The sequence below is a fragment of the Cariama cristata genome, unplaced genomic scaffold (genome assembly GCF_000690535.1).
Source record: "Cariama cristata isolate BGI_N322 unplaced genomic scaffold, ASM69053v1 scaffold14181, whole genome shotgun sequence".
Taxonomy (NCBI): domain Eukaryota; kingdom Metazoa; phylum Chordata; class Aves; order Cariamiformes; family Cariamidae; genus Cariama; species Cariama cristata.
The window spans coordinates 6,685-33,659 of NW_009597642.1; the positions used below are offsets into that span (position 1 = coordinate 6,685).

General features: G+C 39.0%; 1 protein-coding gene across 1 annotated transcript in view; it reads left to right on the plus strand.

Moving 5' to 3' along the window:
- The first annotated feature begins 905 nt into the window (after nucleotides 1-905).
- Nucleotides 906-26,975, plus strand: part of LOC104168402 (transmembrane channel-like protein 2) — a 47,937-nt gene continuing 21,867 nt past the window's right edge. The window contains exons 1-4 of the mRNA XM_009708983.1: nucleotides 906-945; nucleotides 9,441-9,506; nucleotides 9,636-10,008; nucleotides 15,590-15,730. Coding sequence (XP_009707285.1) covers nucleotides 906-945; nucleotides 9,441-9,506; nucleotides 9,636-10,008; nucleotides 15,590-15,730 — 620 coding nt within the window. The remainder of the gene's footprint in view (nucleotides 946-9,440; nucleotides 9,507-9,635; nucleotides 10,009-15,589; nucleotides 15,731-26,975) is intronic.

Consider the following 26,975-nt stretch of genomic DNA (forward strand, 5'->3'; position numbering starts at 1 on the left):
CCATGCAGGTGCATTTGAGAATGTGGAGTATTCTGCAGATGCTTACTCTTTTTTTCAAGCTGGGTCACACTGAAAGAATTCTAGATGAAGAATTCTGGGGAAGCTATGGAGGAGTTATCTAGTTAAATACAGATCAGGAACTGCATTTAATGTTGTTTGATTTGTAACAAGTTGTTTCAAATATTTTACTTCCAAGGCTGACCTGTCTTGTTAATTAAATTTTTGCTTTGTTTCACCATTAAGTTTGTCTGGTGGCGTAGATATAAGGTAAAACTGGTAAACTTAGAATGTAACATCTGCATAAAGGCAGATGCAAGGAACCTTTAGGAGCTGCAAGGAGATGCAAATATAAACCAGCAGCTGTATCAACATCTGGCTTCTTTTGCTGAATTTTTCAAATCAGTGTCAGGCTGTTAAAGCTATCCAATTTCAATATGTCTAAGGTAAAAGCTGTCTTTTGTGAGAAAAAAAAGTCCATATAATGTCCTCCACATGCTGAAGTATAGACCTGTATACAGCATCAGAGTGTGCCCGTGTGGATAATGTACAACGTCCTTGCTCAGTAAGGCACTTAAGTCTAAACATTAATGTTAGTCATAAGTAAGTACACTTCAGGAGAATTTTTTTTTTTTTTTTCAGTAATAATAGTGAAGAAGGTGAACATCTGCTTCCATTCTTTTGATCCTAGCATGCCAACCCTAAATAGTAAACTAAACATTCATGAAAGATTAACCACTTAGGAAATTAGTATCTTCTTATATTTCACTCAGTGAAACTTCACCAGTGCCATCCGTTTGGTGACAGACAGAACGATGTTGATGTGGTACACTTCGTCTTGAACCACTCAACCTTCAGATGATCTCTTATACAGGTAGCAGCTGGAGCAGCCCTGTGAAATAGTCACGATGCCTAAACATGAAAAGCCAACTGCCATTGAAGGAAATGGTAATTACAACTATAATTATGCATCTTAAACATGTATTCGTTTTCTGTATGTAGCTCAACAGTGTGCAAATTTTGTTTTCTTCTTGTTCTTTCTAATACAAAATCTCTTTATTCACAATTCATTATCTTTTGTTCAGAAATGTATTTTACTTGGCTTTGCTGTGTAAGTTGGCTAGTTCTAGCATGGTAGTGTGGCTTTCCACTGGCTAGTAAATCAAAAGAGTGCAACCACAACCCTGTTACTTGTCTTACATTTTTATGTCTTTTGTAGGGAAGATTCAGAAAACAAGGGTATTTTGTGACTTCCATAAGCTGCAAAAAGGCAATGCCTCCTTTTCTTACTGCTTTCAGTATTTGGTATGAAATGTTAAATATTCTTCATAGTAAGATTAATATTTCTGTACTGCACTGTTCTGGATGTAAGAAATATAGGATGATGATGCTTAATGGCTTATTCTGGCAAAGCACAGGGCAACTGTTTGATATGGGAAGTGCTTTCTATTCTTGTGGGCAATACTACTCTTTCCAAAATACGGATGTTTTTCGTATGGAACAAGCATAACATTTCTTATCTCCAGCATGGAAGAAAATTGCCAGGGACCTTGTTCTAGACTGGTTTCTGAATGAATTCATTAGGTCTTGCTAAGTACCAGGTCTGGTACTACTAAACAGTGTTTTGTATATTTTTAATCCACACTTGTAATGTTCAATAGTAATAAAATGGGTTCTGCTTTCATAGAAAACATCAGAAGAGACTACTTAGCATTTTGATAGCATATAACATGAAGTTCATTTCAAGAGTCTATCCTATTTTCTTTCCTTTTGCTGTCTGAGAACTTTTTTTTTTTTTTTTTGCCTCAGTTTTTTCTACAAGTTCCTTTACTGATCAGTTTGATTTTCAAGCAGTATGTGCTAATGGAGCTCATTTTAACATGAGAAAAGCTGAGAATTTAAAGTAGCATAGGCAAAATACTTACCAGATTCAACAGAATTTTTATCAGAATAAGAAATAAAATGCGCATGACTATAGAAGTTACATATTTTTATGAGCATTTCTAATGGACAAATTCTTAGAATATCAAGGTTCTAAGTTTACTGTAAACATCTGCCTTCTATTTGCAGATATCTGACTGAATTGACTTTTCTTCTGACTCAGGGACTTTATTATTCATTCAAAGTACAGAAGTTAGCATTCCCATGGTGAACAAAAATCCCACACCTTTTAAGTGGAGAAGGTTGAGATCTTTAGGTTGCAGAATCATGATCACTCTTTGACACATTTTGACTGAAAATTTATCCTGTACATAATTCATAATAAAATCTAACATAATAAAAACTAATCCAACTTAATGACAGTTATGGATATATTTGGAGATGAGATCCTGTGAGTAAATTCAAGACTCCATCTTGATTTAAGAAGACTTAAAAAACTTGAGCTCCATTATAGGTAACTATGAGACAATTTCACAATGTGGTTCTCAGTCCACTTTTGACTCGAAATGTTCCAAGGGCTGGAGTTAGTCAACACAGAGCTCAGGCACTAATCTAGTTGCATTTTCTTTACAGAAGGTTTTGTTTCATCATTGCTGACAGTCCTGAGAAATATTCTTGCAAAGAATGGACCACCCTAACAATTGCAAAAATGCAGACTAGGGCCATGCATTTTTGCTTTTTGGTATCTTTACCTCTAATGAAGCCCTGGTTTGGCCATTCTTCTTGTTTCATAGCACGTCTTCTGCAAAATCTATGATTGTAGGAGTTGTATGGTTCATTATGTGATTGTATGGTTCATGAATGTGAATTCATTATTCTAGGCTTCTCATAGAGGTGAAGAAGACCTAGGGCACATATCTTCAGAGTGGATGTTTAAAAGAGATCAGATGGAAAATGCCTATTATTATCTAAAAATAAGAAAGACAATATGAGGTGAACTGGTCAGCTGTAGGTATCAACCTTAAAAGAGCTGTCTTCTCATGAGGTAGTCAAAAATACAACTGACTTCAAATCCACTAAGAATATTACATTTGTAACTTGAACATAAGCTGTTTTCTCCATGTTAACATGTATTCTTCCCATGCTAACAGTACTATGAATGCACAACAATAAGCTAAGTAAATCACATTTCAGAACCTGAAAAGGTCAGATTGGTATGATTTACTACAGTCTCATACTTCTCAGAATGCATCGGACACTTAATATTCTGGTCCTAATTCTTACAGTAAAGACTGCAATGAAAATGAAAAATTGCCCACCATCAAGCCAACTGTATGATGAAGACACAAAGCAAATGTGGCTTCTCCGTGTTGTTTTATTACAGTAACCAACGGGTCCTGCAAGCTTGTCAAATTTCTAGCCTTGAATAGGACAAAACACTACGTGGTAAGATCTTTTTCTGGCATAGGTAGGGAAATGCAGGTGTATTCACAGAAATGGTATAAGACACAGCAGCCTGGAAACTTTTATCCATGCTTTCCTAAAAGGAGTAAAATACTGAGGGTTTTCTCACTGAATTATCTTCCTCCTCTACCTTCCGTAGGTTTTATGATAGCAAAATCAGATTTGGCCTAAAATTCTTGCACTGAAATCATGCAATAATCTTATTTCTCCCTGAAGGGGAACTTTGCCTAAGAGAAGTCCTGACTCTCAAACTGAGTGACAACACTCAGACCTTATGGTGTGTAAGTACAGCCCAGAAGGAAACTGGAAAGAGGAGAGTGTAATCAGATGATGTGCCTAATGCCAGCCACAGTGCCAACTTAGTCTATATGAGCTCAGTCTCTGTCATTTTAGTCGAACATTTGTAATTTTTCCTTACCAGTAGAAAACAAATGAGCAGTTTATGGATGTGAATGAATGGATTTCATTTGTTCCCTGTGCTCCCCATCTGTAATTTTCAAATGTTGACTGGGCTACAATTAGTTAGGCAAATTCTCTTCAGTGGCAATCTGCAGAGAGGGAAAGGTTAGTACCCCTCAGGCATCTTCTGGAAACTCTTTGGGTGTAGAAGTCTGCAGGCCACTGCATATACATTAAGACTAATAAATCTTCTGAGACACTAGTGACTTTATGACTTTTAGTATGAATATTCTGCCTTCTTTAGTATTTACAACTTTGTCAATTCAAGTGCAGAAAAATAAACACTGTATTTGCTAGTGTGAATGTAACTGAATAGGAATCATTATTTTACTTCATAAATTAATAGCTATTGCTGGACAGGATACTGGTTTTGAGTTAGGATTTTTATTTTATTCCACTAGAAGAAAAAATGGCAACACTAACTGGGAAAAACATAGAAGAAAAATCAAGCATGGTCTCCAATACTAAGTGTTCCTGTGGTTCTATAAATGTAATTTTTATTTGTAATTTCTGTGTTTCAATTCCTTTTCTCCTGTGCCCAAGGTGGGCCAAGCTGTTTTTCCCAATATTTGGAAATACACTAAGAAGATGGGATCTATAGTCTTAAAGTCTCAAATCTTGGATGTTGAAATATGCACCAATTCGCCCTTGCCATTGACTTTCGGTGAGATCTTGGTATATTATTTCTGGTGTGTTTCACAGATGTTACTTCTAGTGATATTTCTCCTCACAGAAGTCTTGTGAGACACTCTCATGTTTACATGATCGGAAAGAATGATATGGAAACATAGGTAAAGATCTAGAATTGAGTGTTATACAACTCTTCCTGTTCTTTTTGACTAGTACTTCAGATGCATTTGTTGTCTAGTATGATCTTGCACTACTGACATTTCTACATGTTAGGCACACAGTTTATTATCTATCCAGGTTGATGTCTTTCCACCACTGGAAAAAGTCCAGCACCGTCCAGTCCAGAGGAAGACATAATAATTGCTTGCAAGGCTCTATCTGCATATGATCCATTCATTGGCTTGACAATTAATTAATAAAGTAGAAATTTATTTTGGAACATATATAAAAAGTCTGATATAATTTTTTGAATTACAAATTACTTTGCATACCATTGAAATTTTTTTTATGACACTAGCACACATAATTACTTAGCAGCAGTTAGTTTTACACAGCAGTAAATTGAGCAATAATATTACAAGAATGGGCCATATTTTATGGGGTAGTTCCACGAATCATTATCCTTCTTACAGTGAAAAATCAAGGAAACTATGTCAGTACAAAATAAGTTTAAAAAAAAATCCAAAGTATGAAATCTGAGTAGTACTCTCTGAGAAGTGGTGTACAAACAACTTGGGAAAATAAGATAAAGATACAACAGCCCTCACAATCTGCTGAATGACCACCTCATATAGCAAAGACATCTATGATTTTATACATTTCCTCACCAGACAACATGTCAACTTTTTGAGCTCTCTCCTGAGCGCTCTGGTGTTCTGTCTTCACTGCAGTCTGTGACTTGCAGGTTAGTTTGAGCCCATATTCAGGACACTCTCCTTTAGTCTTGTTGGCTCATTTGTGGCTATAGTCTAAAACATAAATAAGACTTCAGGTAAAATGATAGCTTACTCAGATTACACTTTCCCTGCTCTTAGTCTAGAAAGATGAGAAAGTTTCCCTTAAACTACTGTGGAAAAAAAATCAGAAAGTGATTGGGTTTCCTACAGCATAAGGAGTTATGGAGTATAGCTCCAAATATACTTAGTGACATATATATCATTAACGCAGAATGAGGTACTCTGGAAGATGTAACAGCTGAGCAATAGTTTGCTGTAGGTCCCATAAACTCAACTTAGCTGACTCAAAGCCTAATAACCTGCTTTAGCCCTATGAATACTAATACCATGAAGAAATGAGGTCCTATCAACCCTTTTCTGGAACAATGAGTAATTCTAGACAGTACTTTAATGAGATCTATTTGATTTTAATGGAGGATTCACTGAACTTTTGATAAGTGGGATCACATAAAGATCTGTTTAAAAAATCAGAAGACAAGTATATTGACCTAAAAGGATTCCACATAGTGATGATTTTGTTCCTGCATCAAAGTCTATATGTTTTTATTTTAACAAACTAGAGCATCAGAAGTACTCTTTGGTTTTCCTATAGGATGATAATACAGTGCCTGAAGAATGCACTCTATTGTTTCTTTATGTTGTAGTTTATAGAAATAGAGTTAAATGTAGTGCTAAACTGCATTAGATTTAGTGTCACCATGAAATGTAATTTGTGTGTTGTTGAAATGCTTCTCCAATAATTCAGTAAAATAGGATTTGCCACTAGCACCCAAAGTGCTCGGTTATGAGATGCCTAGTCTCTTGCTTTCCTCTTTGGAAACTATTACAGAGTTAATGACCTGAAATAGCTTTCTAATAATAATAATAATAATAATAATAATGATGTTAAGTACAGTAATGTTTATTTATCTCTCTTACTGCTCAAATGCCCAACCACCTAACAACATTGGTCTTTTAATGATATGTGCAAAACCCTCAAACATAAAAAAAAATTGTTAATGCAGTTTGTCTGAATCACAAGTCTCCAGGGATAGCTGTAATGTGAGTGTGGCATGGTGTGGCTATGTAGCTTACATGAATGCATGCATATACACTGTTCAGGACAGACCTCAGGGGTGGTAAAGCTCCTTCATCCCCCCTCCTCAGTGATTTTGTTCCTTTTAAACAGCACTCACTGCTATCACAGCTGACACACGTGAATAGCTTTTAGTTCTACCCTGAGCTTCAGCTTTTATGCTAGTGACACAGCTCATGACATATAGTAGAGTGCGAGGAAATGGGAAGTTCGGAGAGTCATCCTTGACTTCCAGCTTCTTTTAATAATAAAGTCTAGTGCAATGCTTCCTACATCATACCGCAAGACCTGGGAGAGATCTCCTATCCTGTGGATATACCAGAATGAGAAGGACAAACCTCTAACATTCTTCATTTCAATGCATGTCATGTCTGTACGAACCTGGGACTGTGGAGGCAGGAATGTTCTGAAGTTCAGTTTGGAGCTATAATCTTAAATTTTTGCAGAAATAACTTTTGAAGCTGCACTTGTGCTTGTTAAGTATGTCTGTAGTACCCACTACTCTTCTAGCTGCATGATTCCATGAAATCACTGGTCATTTTTTCCAGTCTTGCTTTGTGGCATTATATACCTCTGTTTATTTTTATGTTTTTTCTTAATTTCTTTAAAAACATTTTCTTTATCACTTATGTGCCTGAGCATTTAGATGAGAAAAAGACATGAACACACAGGAGTCACTATTCAGATACCCTGCCCTCTAGTAGTGTTCCCAGTACTTCCTTCAAGCAGCCTGAAATCTATTAATTAGTTTCACACTTTATTTTACCTGGAATATTGGATCCAGACTAGCGTGTGTTACCCTTATGCTATTAGAATTCATTAAACTCCAACAGCTAACTTCTGCCCTGCTTAAGCCTCTGTGTTGCATCATAGTCCATCATCACTTTCACTATGATGTCAGTATGATGTCAACTGGAGCACAATAGTATTCACTGCTCATGCATGTTTCAGTATATGTGATAAACCTCCAGCTGTTTGCTTGTTATATGGGCCCACAAGAATCTGCAGTGAGGCCAATCTTGCACCGTTAAAGTGATTCCCTGGGAATTTCTGTTTGGCTAGGGAGGTCAGCAAAAGCATTAGTTGCAATAAAGGACCATGCCCTACTGTTGCATGCAAAGTACCTCTTTAGAAGTGTCTGTCTTCATCTTTGGAAGCTTTCAATAGCGATGTAATGATCTTTGTCAAATGGAGATCCTGTTACTGTCAGCAGCAGAAGGTGTATGTCCAGACAGAACAAAGGAACACTTATTTTCACATTCCACTGATGATATTGAATGATAATATTTTTGCACAGTCTTAAAAAATTATTGTGCAGATGCTGTGGAAATGATATGAAATGTAATTACAATGAAATATTTTCTGGAGGGAACTTAGACTCCCTACTTATATCTCAGTTTTAAAATGCCTGTCAAATTCTGGATAATAACCCTTTGCCCATTATTGCACACAGTGAAACAAGACCCTAGATTCCTTCTTGTTTGCAGCCTTTCATATTTTACAGCTTTTCTTTGATACTAGGTAAAGCTAAGAAGTTGTGCCTGATAGTTAGCTACAGCAGTCCCTAGATAAATCAATTTGTGCAGAAATTTTCAGTGGATCACTGGTGGCTTAATAAAATTTGTAAAAGGAAGCAGGGAACTAGGGAATGGGTAGAGAATGACAGAATATAGAGAAAAATTCAAAAGCATTATAGATGAGCAAAAAAGGAAGATAACTGTAGTTTATTCTTACCTGAAAAATGCAGCTATAGGGATCATGACATGTCACCTGTCCTGCTGTACAGAGAGGATGTTAGACAACATACGTCTGGAACTTACATGGTATACAGGATTTGAATGGTAGCTGCCTATTTCTATTTATGGTAATATTTCTTAGGCTTCTTATTAATCTCCTATTACTGTGTGTTTCTATATATTCCACTGATGTGTCTCAAGTGCTGTCCACATGTACAAGTTCAAAGATACCTCAAGAGAACCTATTAGCTCCTGGCTTCTCAGGTATTAGTTGGATTGCTTCTGAAAAATACTTGCTGGTGAATACCACTAGCAGTTTCAGACTTGTTAAGTAAATGTTCGTACTAATGTTTGCAGAGAGCTTATTTAATGAATATTATGGTTGATACAATGCGTATGAAAGAGAGGAGTATTTTTCTTTCTTCTCTCTATGTGCATGATCCCAGTTTGAAAGCGTACAAGGCAAACAGATTGCATACTTTCCTGGTTATTGATGGGTAGCAGAGACAGCATCTCTTATTGAACTTATTGAGACTGAACAACTTAAGCAAGAGATCCAGCTCAAACCAAAGAGGTTTCTGAGCAGAGATACAAGTTGTTTCTGTAAATAGGCTCTCTCTCTCTCATCTCAAATATTTTTATCATCTCCTCTGTGGTAGAAGTGGACTGTGCTACAGCATATAAACAAACTGAGTCAGCTTTTGTCACTATGCTTAGAGATTTGGTTGCTGGTACTGAGAGCAAGTCTCCTCCTTCTTCTGGGACTGTGCTCTTCAGCCATGCTGTGGCTATGAAGCTTCATGCTTTCTAGTCAATCAAATCAGAAAATGATTATTTTAGTCTTCTTTAATATCAGTCAGTGCTTATCTTTCCTATGTTTCAGAAAATCTCTGAGACTTACCTGGGAAGCATTTTCATCTTCCTTGTTTTCCCCAAATTGTAGGATATTGCTATTTTGTTTCTTTTTGAGGGTCCTCCTGTCCTATATATTTCTTCCATGAGAGGGAGTTCTTCATGGCATCACTTTGGAGCTTACTTGTTTGAGTGCTGAAGGAAAGTGTAACTATTTTTTCTGCCTTCATCTTACTTCTTGGAAACTATTTGCCGTGTTCCAAAAAGCAGGGCTTGTGAAAAGGTGTAATGGAGTACAGTTCAGTAGTTACCAAGAATTTGTTGAAACCCCTGCATTCCTAATGACTGGTCTACACTCCACGTGCACTGGTCTTTGTTTTCACTCCACAGATGACAGTGATGTTGACAATGAAGAAGGCAGTGCAGCTGAGAATGAAGAAAATGTCAAAGGAACAGGTCAGTAATGTGGATTCCTTTCAGACCACTCTCAGATGTTTCCCGATTATCTGTATGAATGAAGGAGGAAGAAAGGTCTCCCTCTAACATAATGTCTTCTCTCATGTGTTTTTTTTTTCTCCACCACAGGCAAAGGAGGGAAGAGAGCAACACCAAGAACCAGAAGGGGACATGCCAGAGGGAGAGTCAGGCATGGTGGTGAAGAGGATGAGGATGATGAAGATGGGACAAGAAGAGCTGGGCATCGCAGGCATAGAAACCGTAGAGGACGGGGACGAGGAGCTGGAAATGAGGGAAGTGATTCTGATGGGGACACTGCGAAAGCCAGGAAGAACCAGGCAAATCAGAAGTCCAAGGAAGATGATGAAGAAGAGGAAGATGAGAAAGGGGGTAAAACTGTGAAAGGCAAAAATGAGAAGAAACAAGACAAAAAGCCTGATAAGAAAGGGAAAAAAGAGAAGGCCAACAAGAAGAAGAAAGACAAAAAGAAATCAGGATCTGGGTAATTCAGTAAAATTTTTTAAATATAAAACTATATTTATCTTACATAAAACCTATTTTCATTTATAGCTGTGAAATACCGAGAATCAGTATGACTCCCTTACTCATTACAGCCCCATTAGAGCTGCACAGATTAATTTTTTTTTCCCCTGGCAGTGAGGAAATGCCGGCTAAGTGAAATGGAAACTTTCCACAAAGCCATATCTGCTTCAGTGGAACAAAGTCAGGGGTTTGTCACAAGTCCAGGGTGGGACCTTGGGAAAGGGCCTGCCCAGCCCTCTGGGACTGCCAGTACCCTGAGAATTAGGTCAAATCTGGTCAGGCAGACCAGGAGCTCAAGCCAGGGTCACCCTCATTGTAGTTAAATATCCTAACTTTATGAGCTGTTCTCTAGAGAAAGGCAGTGTAAGTGACAGAGGATGGGAGCAAATGATAGAGAGAGGTGGCAACAGATGAAATCTCTTCTGCTTTTTTCTTTCCCCAAAACTAAAATCCCCCAAACTCCCCCAAGCTAATACCCCTTGAAAAACCCAAGTTCTAATTTTATTTCCAGTGCAGACCTACAATCTTGACAATTTTCACAAGAATGAGTTCTTGTTTCCCATCCAGATTTGAGCCAGCTTTTTACAAAAGATCAGTGCCAACATTTCAAGAACCCAGAACCAAGGACTGAGATGGTATGTGCCAGTCTGTCTCTGACTCACTCCCTCTGAAATATTACCGTTCACTTTTCCAAAGCATTTAATGCATTCTGACTGGACGTCCGAACCCAGAGAGTTGTGGTCAATGGAGCTAAATCCAGTTTACTAGCGGTGTTCCCCAGGGCTCAGTTTTGGGGCTGGTGCTGTTTAACATCTTTATAGATGATCTGTACATAGTGATTGAGGGCACCCTCAGTAAATATGCAGATGACACCAAGATGGGTGGGACTGTCGCTCTGCTGGAGGGTTGGAATGCTCTACATAGGGACCTGGACAGGCTAGATCGATGGGCTGAGAGCAATGACATGAGGTTCAAGAAGGCCAAGTGCCAAGTCCTACACTTTGGCCACAAAAACCCCATGCAGCGTTACAGGCTGGGGGAAGAGTGATTAGAAAGTGGTCAAGCAGAAAAGGACCTGGGGATGCTGGTTGACAGCTGGCTGAACATGAGCCAGCAGTGTGGTCAGGTAGCCAAGAAGACCAATGGCATCCTGTCTTGTGTCAGAAATAGTGTGGCCAGCAGGACAAGGGAATTGATCGTTCCACTGTACTGGGCACTGGTGAGGCCGCACCTTGAGTACTGTGTTCAGTTTTGGGCCCCTCACTACAAGAAATACGTTGAGTTGCTGGAGCGAGTCCAGAGAAGGGCAACGAAGGTGGTGAAGGGCCTGGAGGGTAAGTCTTATGGGGAGCGGCTGAGGGAGCTGTGGTTGTTTAGGCTGGAGAAGAGGAGGCTGAGGGGAGACCTTCTTGCTCTCTACAACTACCCGAAAGGAGGTTGTAGTGAGGGGGGGTTCGACCTCTTCTTCCAGGCAACTAGTGACAGGACAAAAAGGCATAGTCTGAAACTGCACCAGGGGAGGTGCAGGTTAGACTTTAGGAGGCACTTCTTCACAGAGAGAGTTGTTAGGCATTGAAATGGGCTGTCCAGGTAGGTCGTGGAGTCACCATCCTGGAGGCGTTTAAGAAAAGACTGGACGTGGCAATTAGTGCCATGGTCTGGTTGACATGGTGGTGTTAGGGCAAAGGCTAGACTCAATCATCCCAGAGGTCTCTTCCAACAAAATCAATTATGTGATTCTGTGAACCTGGGGTCTTTGGAAGACCCCACTGACATGGATCACTTCAGAAAATTATTCTGTATTTTTCTGCCATCCTGGCACTCTCTTGCTCCCTATGACTTGCACTATTGAAAGAAAACAACCCCTGGGAACGATGTATAATGGAGCAAATGGAGCTAGGCATGCTTATCTCAGTGAAGAGGGAGAGAGATTCCCCTTTCCCGATTCAGCACTTGCTACAGCTGTTTGTGTTCCCAAAGGTATCACTGGAGAGCACAGTAGGAGTCAAAGGAAAGAAAAAAATACAGTGAGACACGCTGTTGCATTAATTTATCCATTATCCCATTTCAATATACTTCTTCTTCACTTCCCTTTCCTAAAAGAATGCCTAAAATCTTTCTTTGTGCTGGCACTACACTGTGGTGCAAATTATACCCCTCTGTGCAATTTGCTGTACTTCTGTAGCAACAGTCCTGAATGTGTCAATTCATGTTCCTTTGCTTGTTATTGTCTTCCATTGTAAACATTTACTGACCATTAATTGAAAAAAAGACCACTGAAAATATAAAATTGAATGAGGGCATAAAGTTTTTAATTGTCTTCCAAAGTTTGTAACATTAAAATGCATATGTTTGGGTTAAATAATTAGAAATTTCTACCTCAATTAAGACTTTATTATTGAAGTAGTAAGCATAACATTTAAGGAAAAACTGAGGATACTCTGGAAGATACCTCAAGAACATGATATTTTTAGACTTTTAGGGGACCATCTGACAAGATTGCAGAGTAATACATATAGGCATCTTTTAAAAGATTTTTAAAAGAAGAACAAAAATCGTGTAAGAACAAAGGAATGTAGGCTGGTGATCAGCTCAGCTGTGATTCAGGTAAAGGATTCGCAAACCATCAGGACAGAAGTGAAGGGTGGCAGCATGGAAATACAGCCTGTCTAGAAAGTCCCTGAGGACCTATCACAACAAATGCTATATACTGTTTAAATATTCATCTTGCTGATGTAGTTTTTTAATTGCTGAGACATTTCAGCATAAAAAAGCATGGTAAGAGTAAAATAACAATTTGAGAAAGAAAAAAAACCTTAAAAAACCCCCCTCAAAACAAAAAGAAAAGTAGAATTAAATGTGATATTATTCCACAGGGAGATAGTATTGCATTTGCTGCTGTCATTGTGGATTTTGCTAAACTCCACAAACAATTCCCTTTTGTCTAGGTTGCAGTATAAGTCAGTAGAATCTGCTACTCTCACCCTTTTCATCCTCCGTACTTTTCACCTAAATCAGGAAAACCTCTTTATGCCCTAATTATTCTACATAAAGGACATAAAGGAATCCTAGATGAACTCTGTGTTGATTTTTTTTTTTTTTTTACCTGATTATTTTGATCTCTGCTAATTTGTGGTAGTGAGGTTCACAGGGTAGTTCCACAGTGAGAGCAGTTATTTCTGGGTGAGTGTTAAATCTTCTGCCCTTAGGTGCTATTGGTTTATTGATGTGGCTGATTGTTACCTGTTAATGTGGGTGTGAGGAGGGCCTGTTATACACTGTTCATAATCATTGTCCCCAAAATATTAATAATAAATTGCTCCTTATAGTCTCACTGTGAAGTTCCGTAGTATTCCTAGGTTGAAAAGCTGTTTTGTTCTTTACTGGCTGATCTAATTGTGACTGATTGCTCTTAGATAGAAACTGTATGCAGTCACTTGAGCTCCAAATCCTCAGAGAACAATCTTATATTCTACCTTGTTGTCCAGTTTCTGCTTTTACTGTGTAGCTCTATATATAAGCAAATCAACTGATTTTTGGTAGGATTACTTAAGACTATAAAGCTTATGCAAAAGTCCAGAGGTACATGGAAGATTAAGGCAGGACAGGCACTGCATCTTTTTGCTAGCAGATTGCTGAAGAGCACTAACTGCTGGTGGATGTTATGGGGATTATTGAGAAACAATAGAAATTTCACAAAAAAATAGGAAGAAATGTAGTCAAATTTATTCACTCATCACTCTTAAAGTCCTATTAGTCTTTTTCCTGAAAACATCCAAGCTCCAAGAAAACACTTTCATCTTAAATTTTACCTCTATAAAAAGGCTTTTACAAAAATAACGAGAAAAGTCAATTACATCCATAAAGAGGAGATGAAACTACAACCAAAACACAGGTGTATAATATAGGCATAAAATCAAAACATGGATGAGTAGTATGAGCAAGTTCATTATGTGTATGATTCAAGGAAGCACCATTGATTTCAAAAGCTCTACTAACTTAGGAGAAGATGCATGATGTGCATTGAATGGGAGCCAAGGAAGATGGTGGTTTGATGTGAAATTATTTAATGATGCTTTGTGCTCTGTGTTACTCTGAAGGTCACAGTGAACACTTCTGGCCTTCAAATGCATGAATCATAACCTTTGATGAAAGGCTGAAACTTTAGGTTGGAGAAGACAGAATTCTGGCTGCCTGACTTGAATCTCATACTGTTTGATCACTTGAGCTAAAGGAAAAATCTACTGTAACTACTTAAAGCTTGACTGTGTAGTGTAAACACTCTTGAAAATACTGATTTCTTAAAGATTGTTAGAAATTTGGAATTTTTATTATTTTTCTGGTTGCAAAGGAAAGTAAAAAATGAAAGATGAGCTATGTTTGCAAAGGCAAATAAAGCAGTACTAGACAATGGGCACAAGAGCCAATATCATCCCTACTTTATGTCTTGTATTCTGTTCAACTTCTTTTCTTCAGTAAGCTCACTGCATTATCATCTACAACTCATATTTCCCACCACTCCCACTGCAGTCTAGTAAAACTGCATATTTAAATTTTGTATAACCCAGCAATCTTCTATCAAAGGAAATCCTCAATATTTGGTATGTTGCAGTCTGCTTTGTAAAAAGCTCTCTCAAAACCAGATTCCATTAATCTTTCTGTTCTTCTTAAAGACATGACTCTTTTTGCATTATAATGCCTCAAAATTGTGTACACAGATCTTTTTGTTGACCTTCATCCATTTGACTCAAATTTTCATGTAGTTCTTCACTTGCTTGTTGCAATACTATGATAACAATCAATATATCCGGTGTTCAGTAGCATTCTTTTTTTCTGTAGATTTACATTTTCTGTGTGACACGTTTTTTTATCACATGAATTCTGAAATTTTGTGGCTGATAGGTTCAATTTTCTAATGTAACAGTTTTTCAAAAAATAGCATTTGAGTCTTTAAAAGCAAGGCAACTGATAACTATGAGAGCATCTTTCTTTCCTTTGCTAACTTACTCCTGCATGACTGAAATTTTTAAACTGATCCCCTATAACTTTTGCTATAATGATGTGTGCTTCATAAAAACTAAAGGTAGATGACCAATCAGAAATTTATATTTTGCTCTGTTGCAAAAAGAATTTTGCTTTTATTGTATTCGTTTGTTTTGAAACTTTTCATAAATATTCTTGCTGATAAAACATTTTTGTGGCTGCAATTATAGTGTCCCATTGTGAGTTTGGGTTAGACTCTTAGGAGGCTGGTTAATCCTGCAGGAAAAACCAGTGATTGTCAGACACTTCAGCAAGAGCACTGCCCAAACTCCGTGGGATGCTCTGGGTGTAGTGCTGGTTCAGTTGCGGCTCTGCCCTTTGTGTCCATACTAAAATTAATATCAAGTTCAAGTGAACTGTGTCCTCCCTTCTGTGCAAGAATGGCATTTATCTAGGTCTCAAAGTTAACAAGAATTAACACCAAGTATGTGCTTCAGTGAAAACTTCTGTCCTTTCTGAATTTTGGTGATGGATTTTGTTCCTACTTGTGTTTGAAGCTCTGATTCTGACTCGGAGGAGGAGCCGATCACGGAGGAGGAATTGGCCAAGCTGAAAGAAGAGGTAGAAGAAAAAAAGAAACTAATTGCTACACTACGGAACAAACCATGGAAAATGAAAAAGAAGTTGTCTGTCCTGAAGTATGTTTGATTTCCATAATGATTATCTGCCATCCTGCTTTTCACTTCGCACTGTTTTTCTGACCTTTCACTTTATTTCTAGACCTACTGACACAATTAAGTTCAAACCGTCTGTAATCTCTCTTTACCAGGCTGTGCTTTCACAGAAAGTGGAGGTAAATGGGATTGCAGATCAGTGCTTTCTTGTCTCTGTAGACCTGAAATCAAATATGAAAAACTCAGACTTTTTCAAATTTCCATTATATCCCCCCACAAAATCTTTCATTTTCTTCAGTTGTGTTAATGTGTATAAATTCTTCCTTTGATAAGTTTAGTATCTTATTCAAGAAAAATGATGCAATTTCAGGAATACTTCAAGATTACGGGGGTAGGAAGGGAGGATTTATCTGTGTATTCTAAAATTTTGGAAAGAACAACAGATTTTTTTTTAGCTTATGAAAAAGCAAACTGATTGGAAACTGAGCTCACATTTTCATACCTTTTCAGGTATGCCACATATAAAACCATATTTTGCCCTAACAAACCTATACTACATTTTCATTAAGGCTAAAAATTATGTTTTCATTTACAGTCAAATTTCCACCAAGCACAGGAAATTGCATAAGCACAGAGAGCTTTATTCTTTTGCCCAAACTGTTACACTCCTCTGTTTTGAATAACTCATTCACTGCAGTACTGGCCAAATACAAAAAAAATGCATGGTCATGTTTTTTTAGGCACATCTAACAGAAAAAAAGAGTCTCTCCTGCAGACAGTTTTTGATATGGATAGACAACACAGACTTAATGGTAGGAGATAGCATATGAAATATGGTGTGGAAGGTTTACAAACTTTTCCTTCTAGAAGGCGAGGTCGATTTGGGAAGGATAGAGTTGCAAAGAGAAAATGGAATGTTTGTTGTGAAAGAAGGTGACATGCAAGAGGGTAAAAGAGAACATAGCACCTGGGAGATGTAAAGTGTAAGCATTGTGAAGGTGAATGAAATTTCAGAAAAAATAGATGAGCGGATTAGATAATCAGATAGCAATTACTTTATTTTGCACAGTTTATGATTGAAGGATACCCATGTACATAAAGTTAAAATTTGTTGTATTCTTACTACGATTAGAGCTTCTATTTTTATACCCATTCTTCTATCACAGCATTCCTAGCAGTTCCTTCTGCCTAGGAAACTTCCTAGCCTGATGTGACCCTTGGACTATTACGCATTGTTGCTCTTCCATGTGAGTGGCGATGAAGCTGCAACACATAGTCCAAGGGCAATCAAATGACATTTCTGGGCCTTGAGACAGTTTATAAGGGAAGTCAGAGCAGGGGTAATTTTTCCCTCTATCCTTCCAATTGTAGGCGGTGATACTGGAAGAAACAGACGGATCCAGCCTATTGATACGTGGTTCTGTGGCTGGTGTTGTGGACACAGTTTTTGATTTTTCAGTAACTAAGTGGTCTACGTGGCACCAGGCCTGCTGGTGTTGGATGGGATGCTTCTTTCTCAACCAGGGGAGAGGGTCTTTGCTTATGAGCTAGCGAGGCTGATTGATGGAGCTTTAAACTAGACCTGAAGGCAGAAGAGGATAACATCAGACTTGCCCATGAAAAGCCATGGGATGATGCACCAAGGTTTGAGGGACGTGGTGCTGGTGAGGCCGCTCAGCCTGTTGCTCTGTGACGTGCCGAGTACATTGAAGCACACTTGAAATTTTACAGAGAGGAGCCAGGGGCTTCTGAGGTAATAACAGCCAACAGGGAAGCACTGGGGAAATACCTTAAAGGAAGGTGTGTTCTTCTGAAAAAATGACATGGCCAGCAGCCCAGGTGAAGTGCCTCTACACCAATGGACACAGCATGAGCAACAAATAGGAGGAGCTGGAAGCCACTGTGCTGCCAGAAAGCTATGACCTACTTGCCATTATTGAAACTTGATGGGATGAATCTCATGACTGGAGCACTGCTATTGATGGGTACAAGCTGTTCAGAAGGGACAGGCAAGAAAAGAGGAGTGCAGAAGTTACCCTCTATGTCAAGAAATGGATAGATAGTGAAGAGCTGTCCCTGAAGAATAGCCATGAGCCAGTTGAAAGCTTACAGGTGAGGATTAGAGATGGAGCCAACAAAAGGAACCTTGTAGTTGACGTTCACTACAGGCTAAGGGGATCCTAGATCCATGTTCAAGGGCAGCCTATTGACAAAGCCTTCTTACTCTAGCTGCAGAAGGCACCACATTTGCAGGCTCTCATCCTGCTGGGGGACTTCAACCACCTTGAAGGGTGATGTGTCAATACAGGTCTCTTGAGGGACCTGAACAAACTCGAGAAGTGGGCCCATATGAACTTCATATGAACTTCATGAGATTCAACAGGTCAAGTGAAATGTCCTGAACATGGGTCAGGTCAATCCCCAGTATCAATACAGGCTAGGAGATGAAGGGATTGAGAATAGCCCTGCAGACAAGGACTTGTGGGAACCAGTGGGTGAAAAACTGGACATGAGCTGGCGATGTGCTCTCGCAGCCCGGAAAGCCAACTGCATCCTGGGCTGCAAAAAAAGGAGCATGACAGCAGGTTGAGTGAGGTGATTCAGAGCACTGACATTCCAGTACACTGGAACACACTGCCTAGAGAGGTAGTGGAGTCTCCTTCTCTGGAGATATTCAAAACCCACCTGGACATGACCCTGTGCAACTTGCTGTAGGTGAACCTGCTTTGGCAGGGAGGTTGGACTAGATGACCTCCAGAGATCCCTTCCAACCCCAACCATTGTATGTTTCTGTGATTGTCTGATCCTATGATTCTGCCCCTCTACTCCGCTCTGGTGAGACCCCACCTGGAGTACTGCCTTCAGCTCTGGAGTTCTCAGTACTTCATCAGTACAAGCTGGGGGATGATGTGATTGAGAGCAGCCCTGTGGAGAAGGACTTAGGGATGCTGGTGGATGAAAGGCTGGACATGAGTCAGCAATGTGCACATGCAACCTAGAAGGCTGACTGCATCCTGGGCTGCATCAAGGGAAGTGTGACCAGCAGGTCGAAGGAGGTAATTCTGCCCTCTGCTCTGCTCTGGTGAGACCCCACCTGGAGTATTGCATCCAGCTCTGGAGCCCTCAGCACAGGAAAGACATGGACCTGTTGGGGAAGGTCCAGAGGAGGGCAACGAAAATGATCCGAGGGCTGGAGGACCTCTCCTATGAAGACAGGCTGAGAGAGTTGGGGTTGTTCAGCCTGCAGAATTGTCTTCAAGGTGACCTCACTGCGGCCTTCCAATACCTGAAGGGGCCCTATATGAGAAATGGGGACAGACTTTTTAGCAGGGTCTGCTGTGACAGGACAAGGGGTAATGGTTTTAAACTAAAAGAGGGTAGATTTAGACTTGACATAAGGAAAAAATTCTTTACCATGAGGGTGGTGAAGCACTGGAACAGGTTGCCCAGAGAGGCGGTGGAAACCCTGTCCCTGGAGGCATGCAAGGTCAGGCTGGATGGGGCTCTGAGCAGCCTTACCTAGTTGGAGATGTCCCTGCTCACCACAAGGGGGTTGGACTAGATGACCTGTAAAGGTCCCTTCCAGCCCAAATGATTCTATGATTCTATGATTCTATGGATCTGTTGGAGTGAGTCCAGAGGAGAGCCACAAAAATGAACAGAGGACTGGAACACCCTCTCCTATGAGGAAAGGCTGAGAGAGTTGGGGTTGTTCAGCCTGGAGAAGAGAAGGCTCCAGAGACACCTGGGGGCTTATAGGAAACCTGGGGCTGTCAGACTTCTTAGTAGGGCCTGTAATGATAGTACAAGGGGTAATGGTTTTAAACTAAAAGAAGGTGGATTCAGACTAGATATAAGGAAGACATTTTTTACGAGGGTGGTGACACACTGGAACAGATTGCCCAGAGAGGTGGCAGATGCCCCATCCCTGGAAACATTCAATGTTGGGTGGGACAGGGCTCTGAGCAACCTGATATAGTGGATGGTGTCCCTGCTCAGTGCACGGCAGTTGACTATGTGACCTTTAAAGGTCCCTTCCAACCCAAAGCGTTCTATGATTCTGTGGTCAACATCTGCTGGTTCTCTCAGTCTGCTTATATGACATTGTAAAAGAGATGTGTTTGAGGATGACTGGCAAACATATTTGCAGTGAGGGTAAATGGTGATTAACTACAGATAGAAGCCTCTAAATCAGCTGCGTAATTTTTTATGTAAGTTTTAGCTCAACCACTAGTTGCAGGTTTGAATTAGGAGACCCTCAATGAACATCTGCAGAGTATATCATCCTTTCCAGGTGGGAGGGAATGGGAATATCAATCCTTTCCAGGCTCAAAAATCTGTGTTATTATAAAATGTTTGTAATTGGTTGAGTGCTTCTAGTCATCCTCAGAGAATGCTAAATTACTACACTTTTTTTTATTCTCTGAGGTGGGCTTTCTCAATTAAGCCAATAGTAACCTTTAAATCCCACCCTTGTTATCTGCCTTTTTACATTAACAATTTCTTTATCAATATTCAGGGTGAAGTGGTCCTTGTACATTCAGCATGGGCAGCAATTCTACCTAAAAGTCCATTAGTTTATCAACTTCTAAATTCTTATGTTTATGAAATCTAGACTGGGAAGTTAGTCGTACATTCAATTTTATTTGCCAAAACCAGAAGGTTTATTTTAGTAAAAAATATGCATTAATGTTCTCTTACAGCAGTTTGTGACAATGTTTATTTTTCTATGCTTTGCTACAGCCCTCTCTGAAGTAGACTTGGAAGCATATTATTAGTTTATTTGCCTTAGAAAAATGTGTATTCCAAGAGCAAATGACAGTTCTTCAGACTAGCTTATTTATTTTGAATCTACTTTTATTAACTGAAGAATTATGTTTATTACTATGTTTCTCTGTCAAATAAGATTTCAAAAATAGTCACCTTTTATTCCAGGTAATCCCATTCAGATTTTCACAATTCTGTACAAAGTCATGCATGTCTCAGCCAACAAAACACATAAATCCAGCAAGCAGCTGGAATTAAAAAAAAAAAAAAGCTAAAACCTAATATTTGGTCACATTTTTAAATGTGTGTGTTGAGAATTAGGCATTAAATCATTGTTTAATATCTTAGATTAAAATGATGGAATTTGGAAGCATTTGGTAACTTTGACAAAATCAAATCCAATTATTTACATGCCAAAATACAGTCACAGACTAAGATTTCTAGAGTCCTGTTTTTGTAACTGGCTCTTTGGAGCTGAAGTTCAACTGAGTTGCAGTGGAAGACCTAGTGTTATTATGCTGCTTAAAATAAGAAGTAATATCTTATCACTGGACCCTCTATTGTGATTGTAGTTATAACAGCACAGAAGTGCCTATATCAGCACATTTTAGGATATCTGTGTATTTGGTTTGCATTTTAGCAAGTTATTGAAGATTTATACCAGAATCATTAGTCTGATAGTTTTGCATTATTCTTGTATAAGTGGAAAATGGACATGCAGCAGCTTTAAGTGCCTTAAACTTATAAATCAATGACATGACTTTTGAATAACTCATATTAGCATCTCTTGCTGTTGAACCTTTTGGTCAACAGTTATTAATAGGGAGTATTCCCCCGCGTCACCTGCTTCTTCCCCTGTACAGATTTTACAGTATTGTGAGATGTGTGGGGCAAAAAAACCCAGGAGTCTATCATAGACGTAGAAGAAGAAATTTCCCTATTCTTTGTCTTCCAGGTTCTACAATAGAGAGATACTTCATTGGAGATTTCTTCTCAGCCTTATTAGAAATGTTCTTTACTGTGAACCAAACTCTACTTCCGTGTTTGTTCTATATTAGCACCCATTTTTTTCCAATAATAGAAGAAAAGTTCTCCTCAGGAATGGTCAAGGATTTGTTACATATTCATGACAGAATAAGACCAAAAATGTAGTTTTTTCATATTATTTAAAAAAGTTAGTGTTAGGATTGATTAAAACTTTTCATTCTAATTATAAATTTTTTTTTAAGAAGTGTTAATTTCTCAGAACAATTTTTTTGGCAAAGATTTAATTTCCACTAAATTTTGTGTTTTTAAAAAAGCAGTAAGAAGTTTTAAATTGTTGAAACATTTTGTTTGAGCATTTTCAAGACTGAACAACCTCCTCACTTTGATGATTCAGAACCAGTTTCTCCCAAGGGAACATTTTTTCATAGCTTAAAAAGTATAGGGTGGGAAACACAATTTCTACTTATCTCTAGTGACTACTTTGTGAAATAGTTAATCTTTTACTTCATTCTTTTGTTCTGAAAATGCATGAATGAGCAGTATCTTTAGAACACAGATGCAGAAAAAGTTGCTCTGTAGAAAATGCCTTCTGTCAAAACCTGAGTGAGATACTCATTGCTGAAATGGCATTCTTAAAAGAGCTGCACTGGTAAATTAGATCAGCTCTATTTTCTAATTTACATCCCTGTGTCTAGAAAGATGCATTTCAAACAACCCCTGATTATTCTCTGAAGAACTGTGACTGAGGATACTGCTTTGCTGCAAAGTGTCCCTCTGTGGTTTGAAGTTGAACTGTACTGGCACTGTCAGACTCTAACCTCACATTGAGACATCATCATCAAATGTTTACAGGTCTAGAGATGTGAAAAAAGTGAGGGAGAAGCCACAGAGAGGAACGAAGAGATATTTTACAGGAAACAGCATCACTACTCTTACAGACCCTAAGCAATAGACATATTAGGCTGCAGGTTGGGGACATAGTGGTCCATGCTGTTGAGAGCATGAGTGTGGTTAGAGTCCAGAATTTCTTCAAAGACAAGTATTCTCCTTCAGAAGAGTTTTGTTGTTGGTTTTCCTTCCACTGGTTTACATGGTTTGTGAGTGCTGTTGTGGCTTTTCTATGGGAGGTGATAATTTGTGCACATTTCCTCTTGGCACTGCCTGCACAGGCAAGCACAAAATTTCCTGAAGAGCCATCAGATGATAATAACCATCAATCATTACTTACAAGACTGAGATTTAGAGAGGGGGATAAACTATTGAAATTATTTTCGGATGAGAAAAAAATACAAAATATAACTCATGGGTCACAGCTTCAGATGTTGCAAATTGTAAAACCTCCAGGGAAAGCTATCCCAGTTTACCTTGGAGGGTCTGATTTTGAGGACTGCATCCCTGTCTGTGCATTCTTCTGGTTGAGTTTTGCACAGATACAAAGGAAAGGGACAGGTTTAAAATCTGTGCTACTATGTTTGGCTGTGGTGTACTATCTCACTCCCCTTGTTAGTGCACATAACACTTTAGATAGCCAAAGTTTTGTGCTGTAAAATAGCAAAGACTATTAACAGCTGTGTAGTTTATATCCACCAGCAAAGCCTATTATGGTACCATATAATCAGAGAACTGAGCACAAAAATCCAGAAATGTACTGGCAGTGGTTTCACTTTAAAGGTCTACCAGAAGCCAGTTAGCAAACTCTCAAAACAAGTGAAATGACTATACGAAAAGAAAGGTAGTCAAATGTCAAGCTTAGGTTTTTTCAAGGACTTCCAATTAAATGCAGACCATAAAGAGAGACATGACAACCTTTTTTTTTTTTTTTTTTTCCTAAGAAAAACAGAGTGTAACAAAGCAGGCTGGTCTCCTCTTCATCTGCCAGGGATAGAATATGATGTGGTGATTTTTCAGTTTTTTTTAACATTATTTATTTTATTACAGGACTTAGATTACCCATGAAGACAGGTGAATTGGAGAAAGAATATTTTATAAATATACGAAACCTAAAGATACATAAGGTGCATGTGTGTGATGGTGGAAATTTCTCATATTTGGATGCACTCTTTGTACTCCAATGAACCACTCTTTCATCTCCCTTACTGTGAACATACTGTCTGTCCTGGAGGCCAGCCTGAATGTCCTGGAGGCCAGCTGGGTGTTAAATAATGCTATAATTTGCCCATTATTACTGCTGAACTGCTTTTCAAGTGAGCTGTGCCTGACAACAGTTGTTTTGCAGGCAGTTTTTTGTCAATCTTTTTAAGACTTGGAGAAGTCCTGGGTGATGAATATTAATATGACATTTCTTTTTAATGAGTTTTTAGATCATGGAGACTGAAACCTTCCTGAACTGTTACTGTAAAATGTGAGCAATCCACTTGAATCCTATTCATTAGCAACAACCTTTGAGAGCTGTAATTCATCCTCCCTCTGCAGCACTGAAGTGCCCAAAGTACTGTACACCTAGCACTTTGGAAGCTGTAACTCCACACCTTGTATTAATAATTAACTCAGGCTTCTCTGGGACAATAATGACTGGCCCCATGCAACATTTATTAGTTCCTTGTGTCTGTAATTCAATTAAGAAGGTTTCTCTGAAGCTTCTTTAAATTCACAGTTAGCTAACGGGGCACACTTTGGCCTATGTTGCGATATAGATAATTTACCTATTACACGCGATACCAGTGATTACAAAGCTCAGTTTTGTCGCTCTGTGTTGTTTTTGACACATCCTCGTGTTAGTGAAGTTGCATTACTTCCAAGTAGGTGTGTACATATATATATATATATATATAAGGTTTTGGTTGTTGTTATTTCTAAAATGATTCTATGGGTTTAGGACTAATTTTTATTGCTTGATCATTCTTCCTCTCCTCACACTTTATTTTTAGCACAAAAGAAATGGAGGAAAGGACAAAGCATGGTAAAAGTCTGCAGGGATGTACAAACGGAGGTCTTTCAGTGAGACAGTTTAGACTTCAAGGTAGAAACTTGAATTAAGTAACGTATTGGATTATATTCAACAAAAAAGAGCATGTGTCACAGACATGGAAAAGACATTGCAAGCCTATTCCCTGACTGAATGATGCCAAGTCATTGCTGAACTTTTAAAGACAGGAAGCTTAAGTAGACAGGAAAAGGTCTCCTTAAGCTACAAGTCAGAGAGACCAGGAGTAACCCAGTGGGACTAGCCTGCTGCAGAGCTGGTGAGGGAAGAAAAGCTGAGGAGAAGAAGGAAAACATGTTCTGCTTGATCACTCCAGCATCGTCTGGTAGTTACAGGTTCTGTATTACTTCCTTGCACATAGCTGCACACAGGTTTCTACCTCGTTACCCATAGGTCCTCTTTCAAGCTCTGCTTCTGTGCTGGATTTGCTTTTCAGATATTTCATTAAAACTCTGGTGGGAATTTTTCATAGAATCAAGTTGTTACTGAGATTTGCATTTAATTACCAATTAAATAAGACCTTTAAGGCATCCATATATTCATGGATGCAGCTAATAGATAGGCTGCTGTGGGGCAGTTAATAACTCTTCTGTATATTTGCATGTGGTGAGGTTCCCTTGTAAGACTCAGTCTTTCTAAGTGAGTAGTATGAAAATGCTATTTAGAATGTTATTGATAAAATCAATCACACATCAAAAGGTAAGACATGCTTGTAGAACATCAGAGGTAACTTGGTTAAGTTAAAGAAGACTTTCACTCTTCTTTCACAAAATATTTTTTTTTTAAAAAAAAAATTCATTTCTTTCAACTGCATAATAATCATAGAATCATAGAATCATTTAGGTTGGAGAGGATCCTTAAGATCATCAAGGCCAAATGTTAACCTTACATTGCCAAATCCACCGCTAAACCATGTCCCTAAGCACCACATCTGCACGCCTTTTAAATACCTCCAGGCATGGTCAATCAACCACTTTCCTTGGCAGTCTGTTCCAATCCTTGAGAACCATTTTGGTGAAGAAATTTTTCCTAATATCTAATCTAAACCTCCCCTGGTGCAAGTTGAGGACATTTCCTCTTGTCCTATCACTTGTTACTTGGGAGACTGACCCCCACCTCGCTACAACCTCCTTTCAGGTAGTTGTAGAGAGCGATAAGGTTTCCCCTCAGCCTCCTTGTCTTCAGACTAAACAATTCCTGTTCCTTCAACTGTTCTTCATAAAACTTGTTCTCTGGACCCTTCACCAGCTTCATTGCCCTTCTCTGGACACGCTGCAGCACCCCAATGTCTTTCTTGTAGTGAGGGGCCCAAAACTGTCACAGTATTCAAGGTGGCACTGGTGACCTCACTAGTGCCGAGTACAGGGGGACAATCACTTCCCTAGTCTTGCTGGCCACACTATTTCTGATACAAACCAGAATGCTGTTGGCCTTCTTGGCCACCTGGGCACACTGTTGGCTTGTATCTGGCCAGCTGTCAACCAGGTCCTTTTCTGCCACCCAGCTTTCCAGTCACCACTCCCCAAGCCTGTAGCATTGCATGGCATTGTTGTGACCCAAGTGCAGGACTCAGCACTTGGCATGTTGGATCTCATACAGCTGGCCTTGGCCCATCGATCCAGCCTGTCCAGATCCCTCTGGAGAGCTTTTCTACCCTCCAGTAGATCAACACTCCCACCCAACTTGGTGTTGTCTACAAACTTACTGAGGGTACACTCGATCCTCTCATCCAGTTAAAGATATTAAATGGAACTGGCCTCAAAACTGAGCCCTGGGGAAACACCACTTGTAACCAGTCGCCAACTGGATTTAACTCTGTTACCACAACTCTTTGGGCTATATAACATGTGCTACTTTTTTATTAACTATGCAATGATTGTTAACTATGTGACAATTTTGGCTATTATTTCACAAGAATGGGAAATACTAATAGCCACAGTTTTTAACACGTCTGAAACGTTGTCCTGTCATGGTCAGTATGAAATATGCAATAATGCCAAGACTACTATTAATTCGAAAACTCACAGCGTATTTTAACAAGACTAGAAAGCAAATACATTGTAAATGGAAAACTAAAACAATACTGGAAGTCTACCATTTGGACTTAGTTGATTTTTTTCAAGATTTATACAACAAATTTCTAAGTACAGGAAAGCAATATATAAAAAAATGAAAGGAGTTGCTTCATACTTCTTTCATGAAACATGAAAGTAGCTTCACATATATTGTGCATGCATGGATCCAACTGGTTCTGTGCTCTGGTTTTGCATGTGTATGTCAGTTAACTGCATGTATAACCACCCAGTAAGAAGTTTAATGGCTATCAGATCATCATCTGGTTTGTTCGTGCTGCAATGATGAACTTAGTCCAATGCAGGTCAATGGAGTGAAAATCTGAGAAAAACAGATTATAAAGCAGTAGCATTTAGGGGCAGTTTATAGCAGTTCTGTAACCAGCACACGCTGGAGTGGGGTAGTATTGGGGAAGAAGGGATGCAGGGAGGAAGAAAATCACAGCCACTGGCAAAGTAAAATTGAGGAAAGCATTCAGGAGAGTCAGCAGCATTAAAC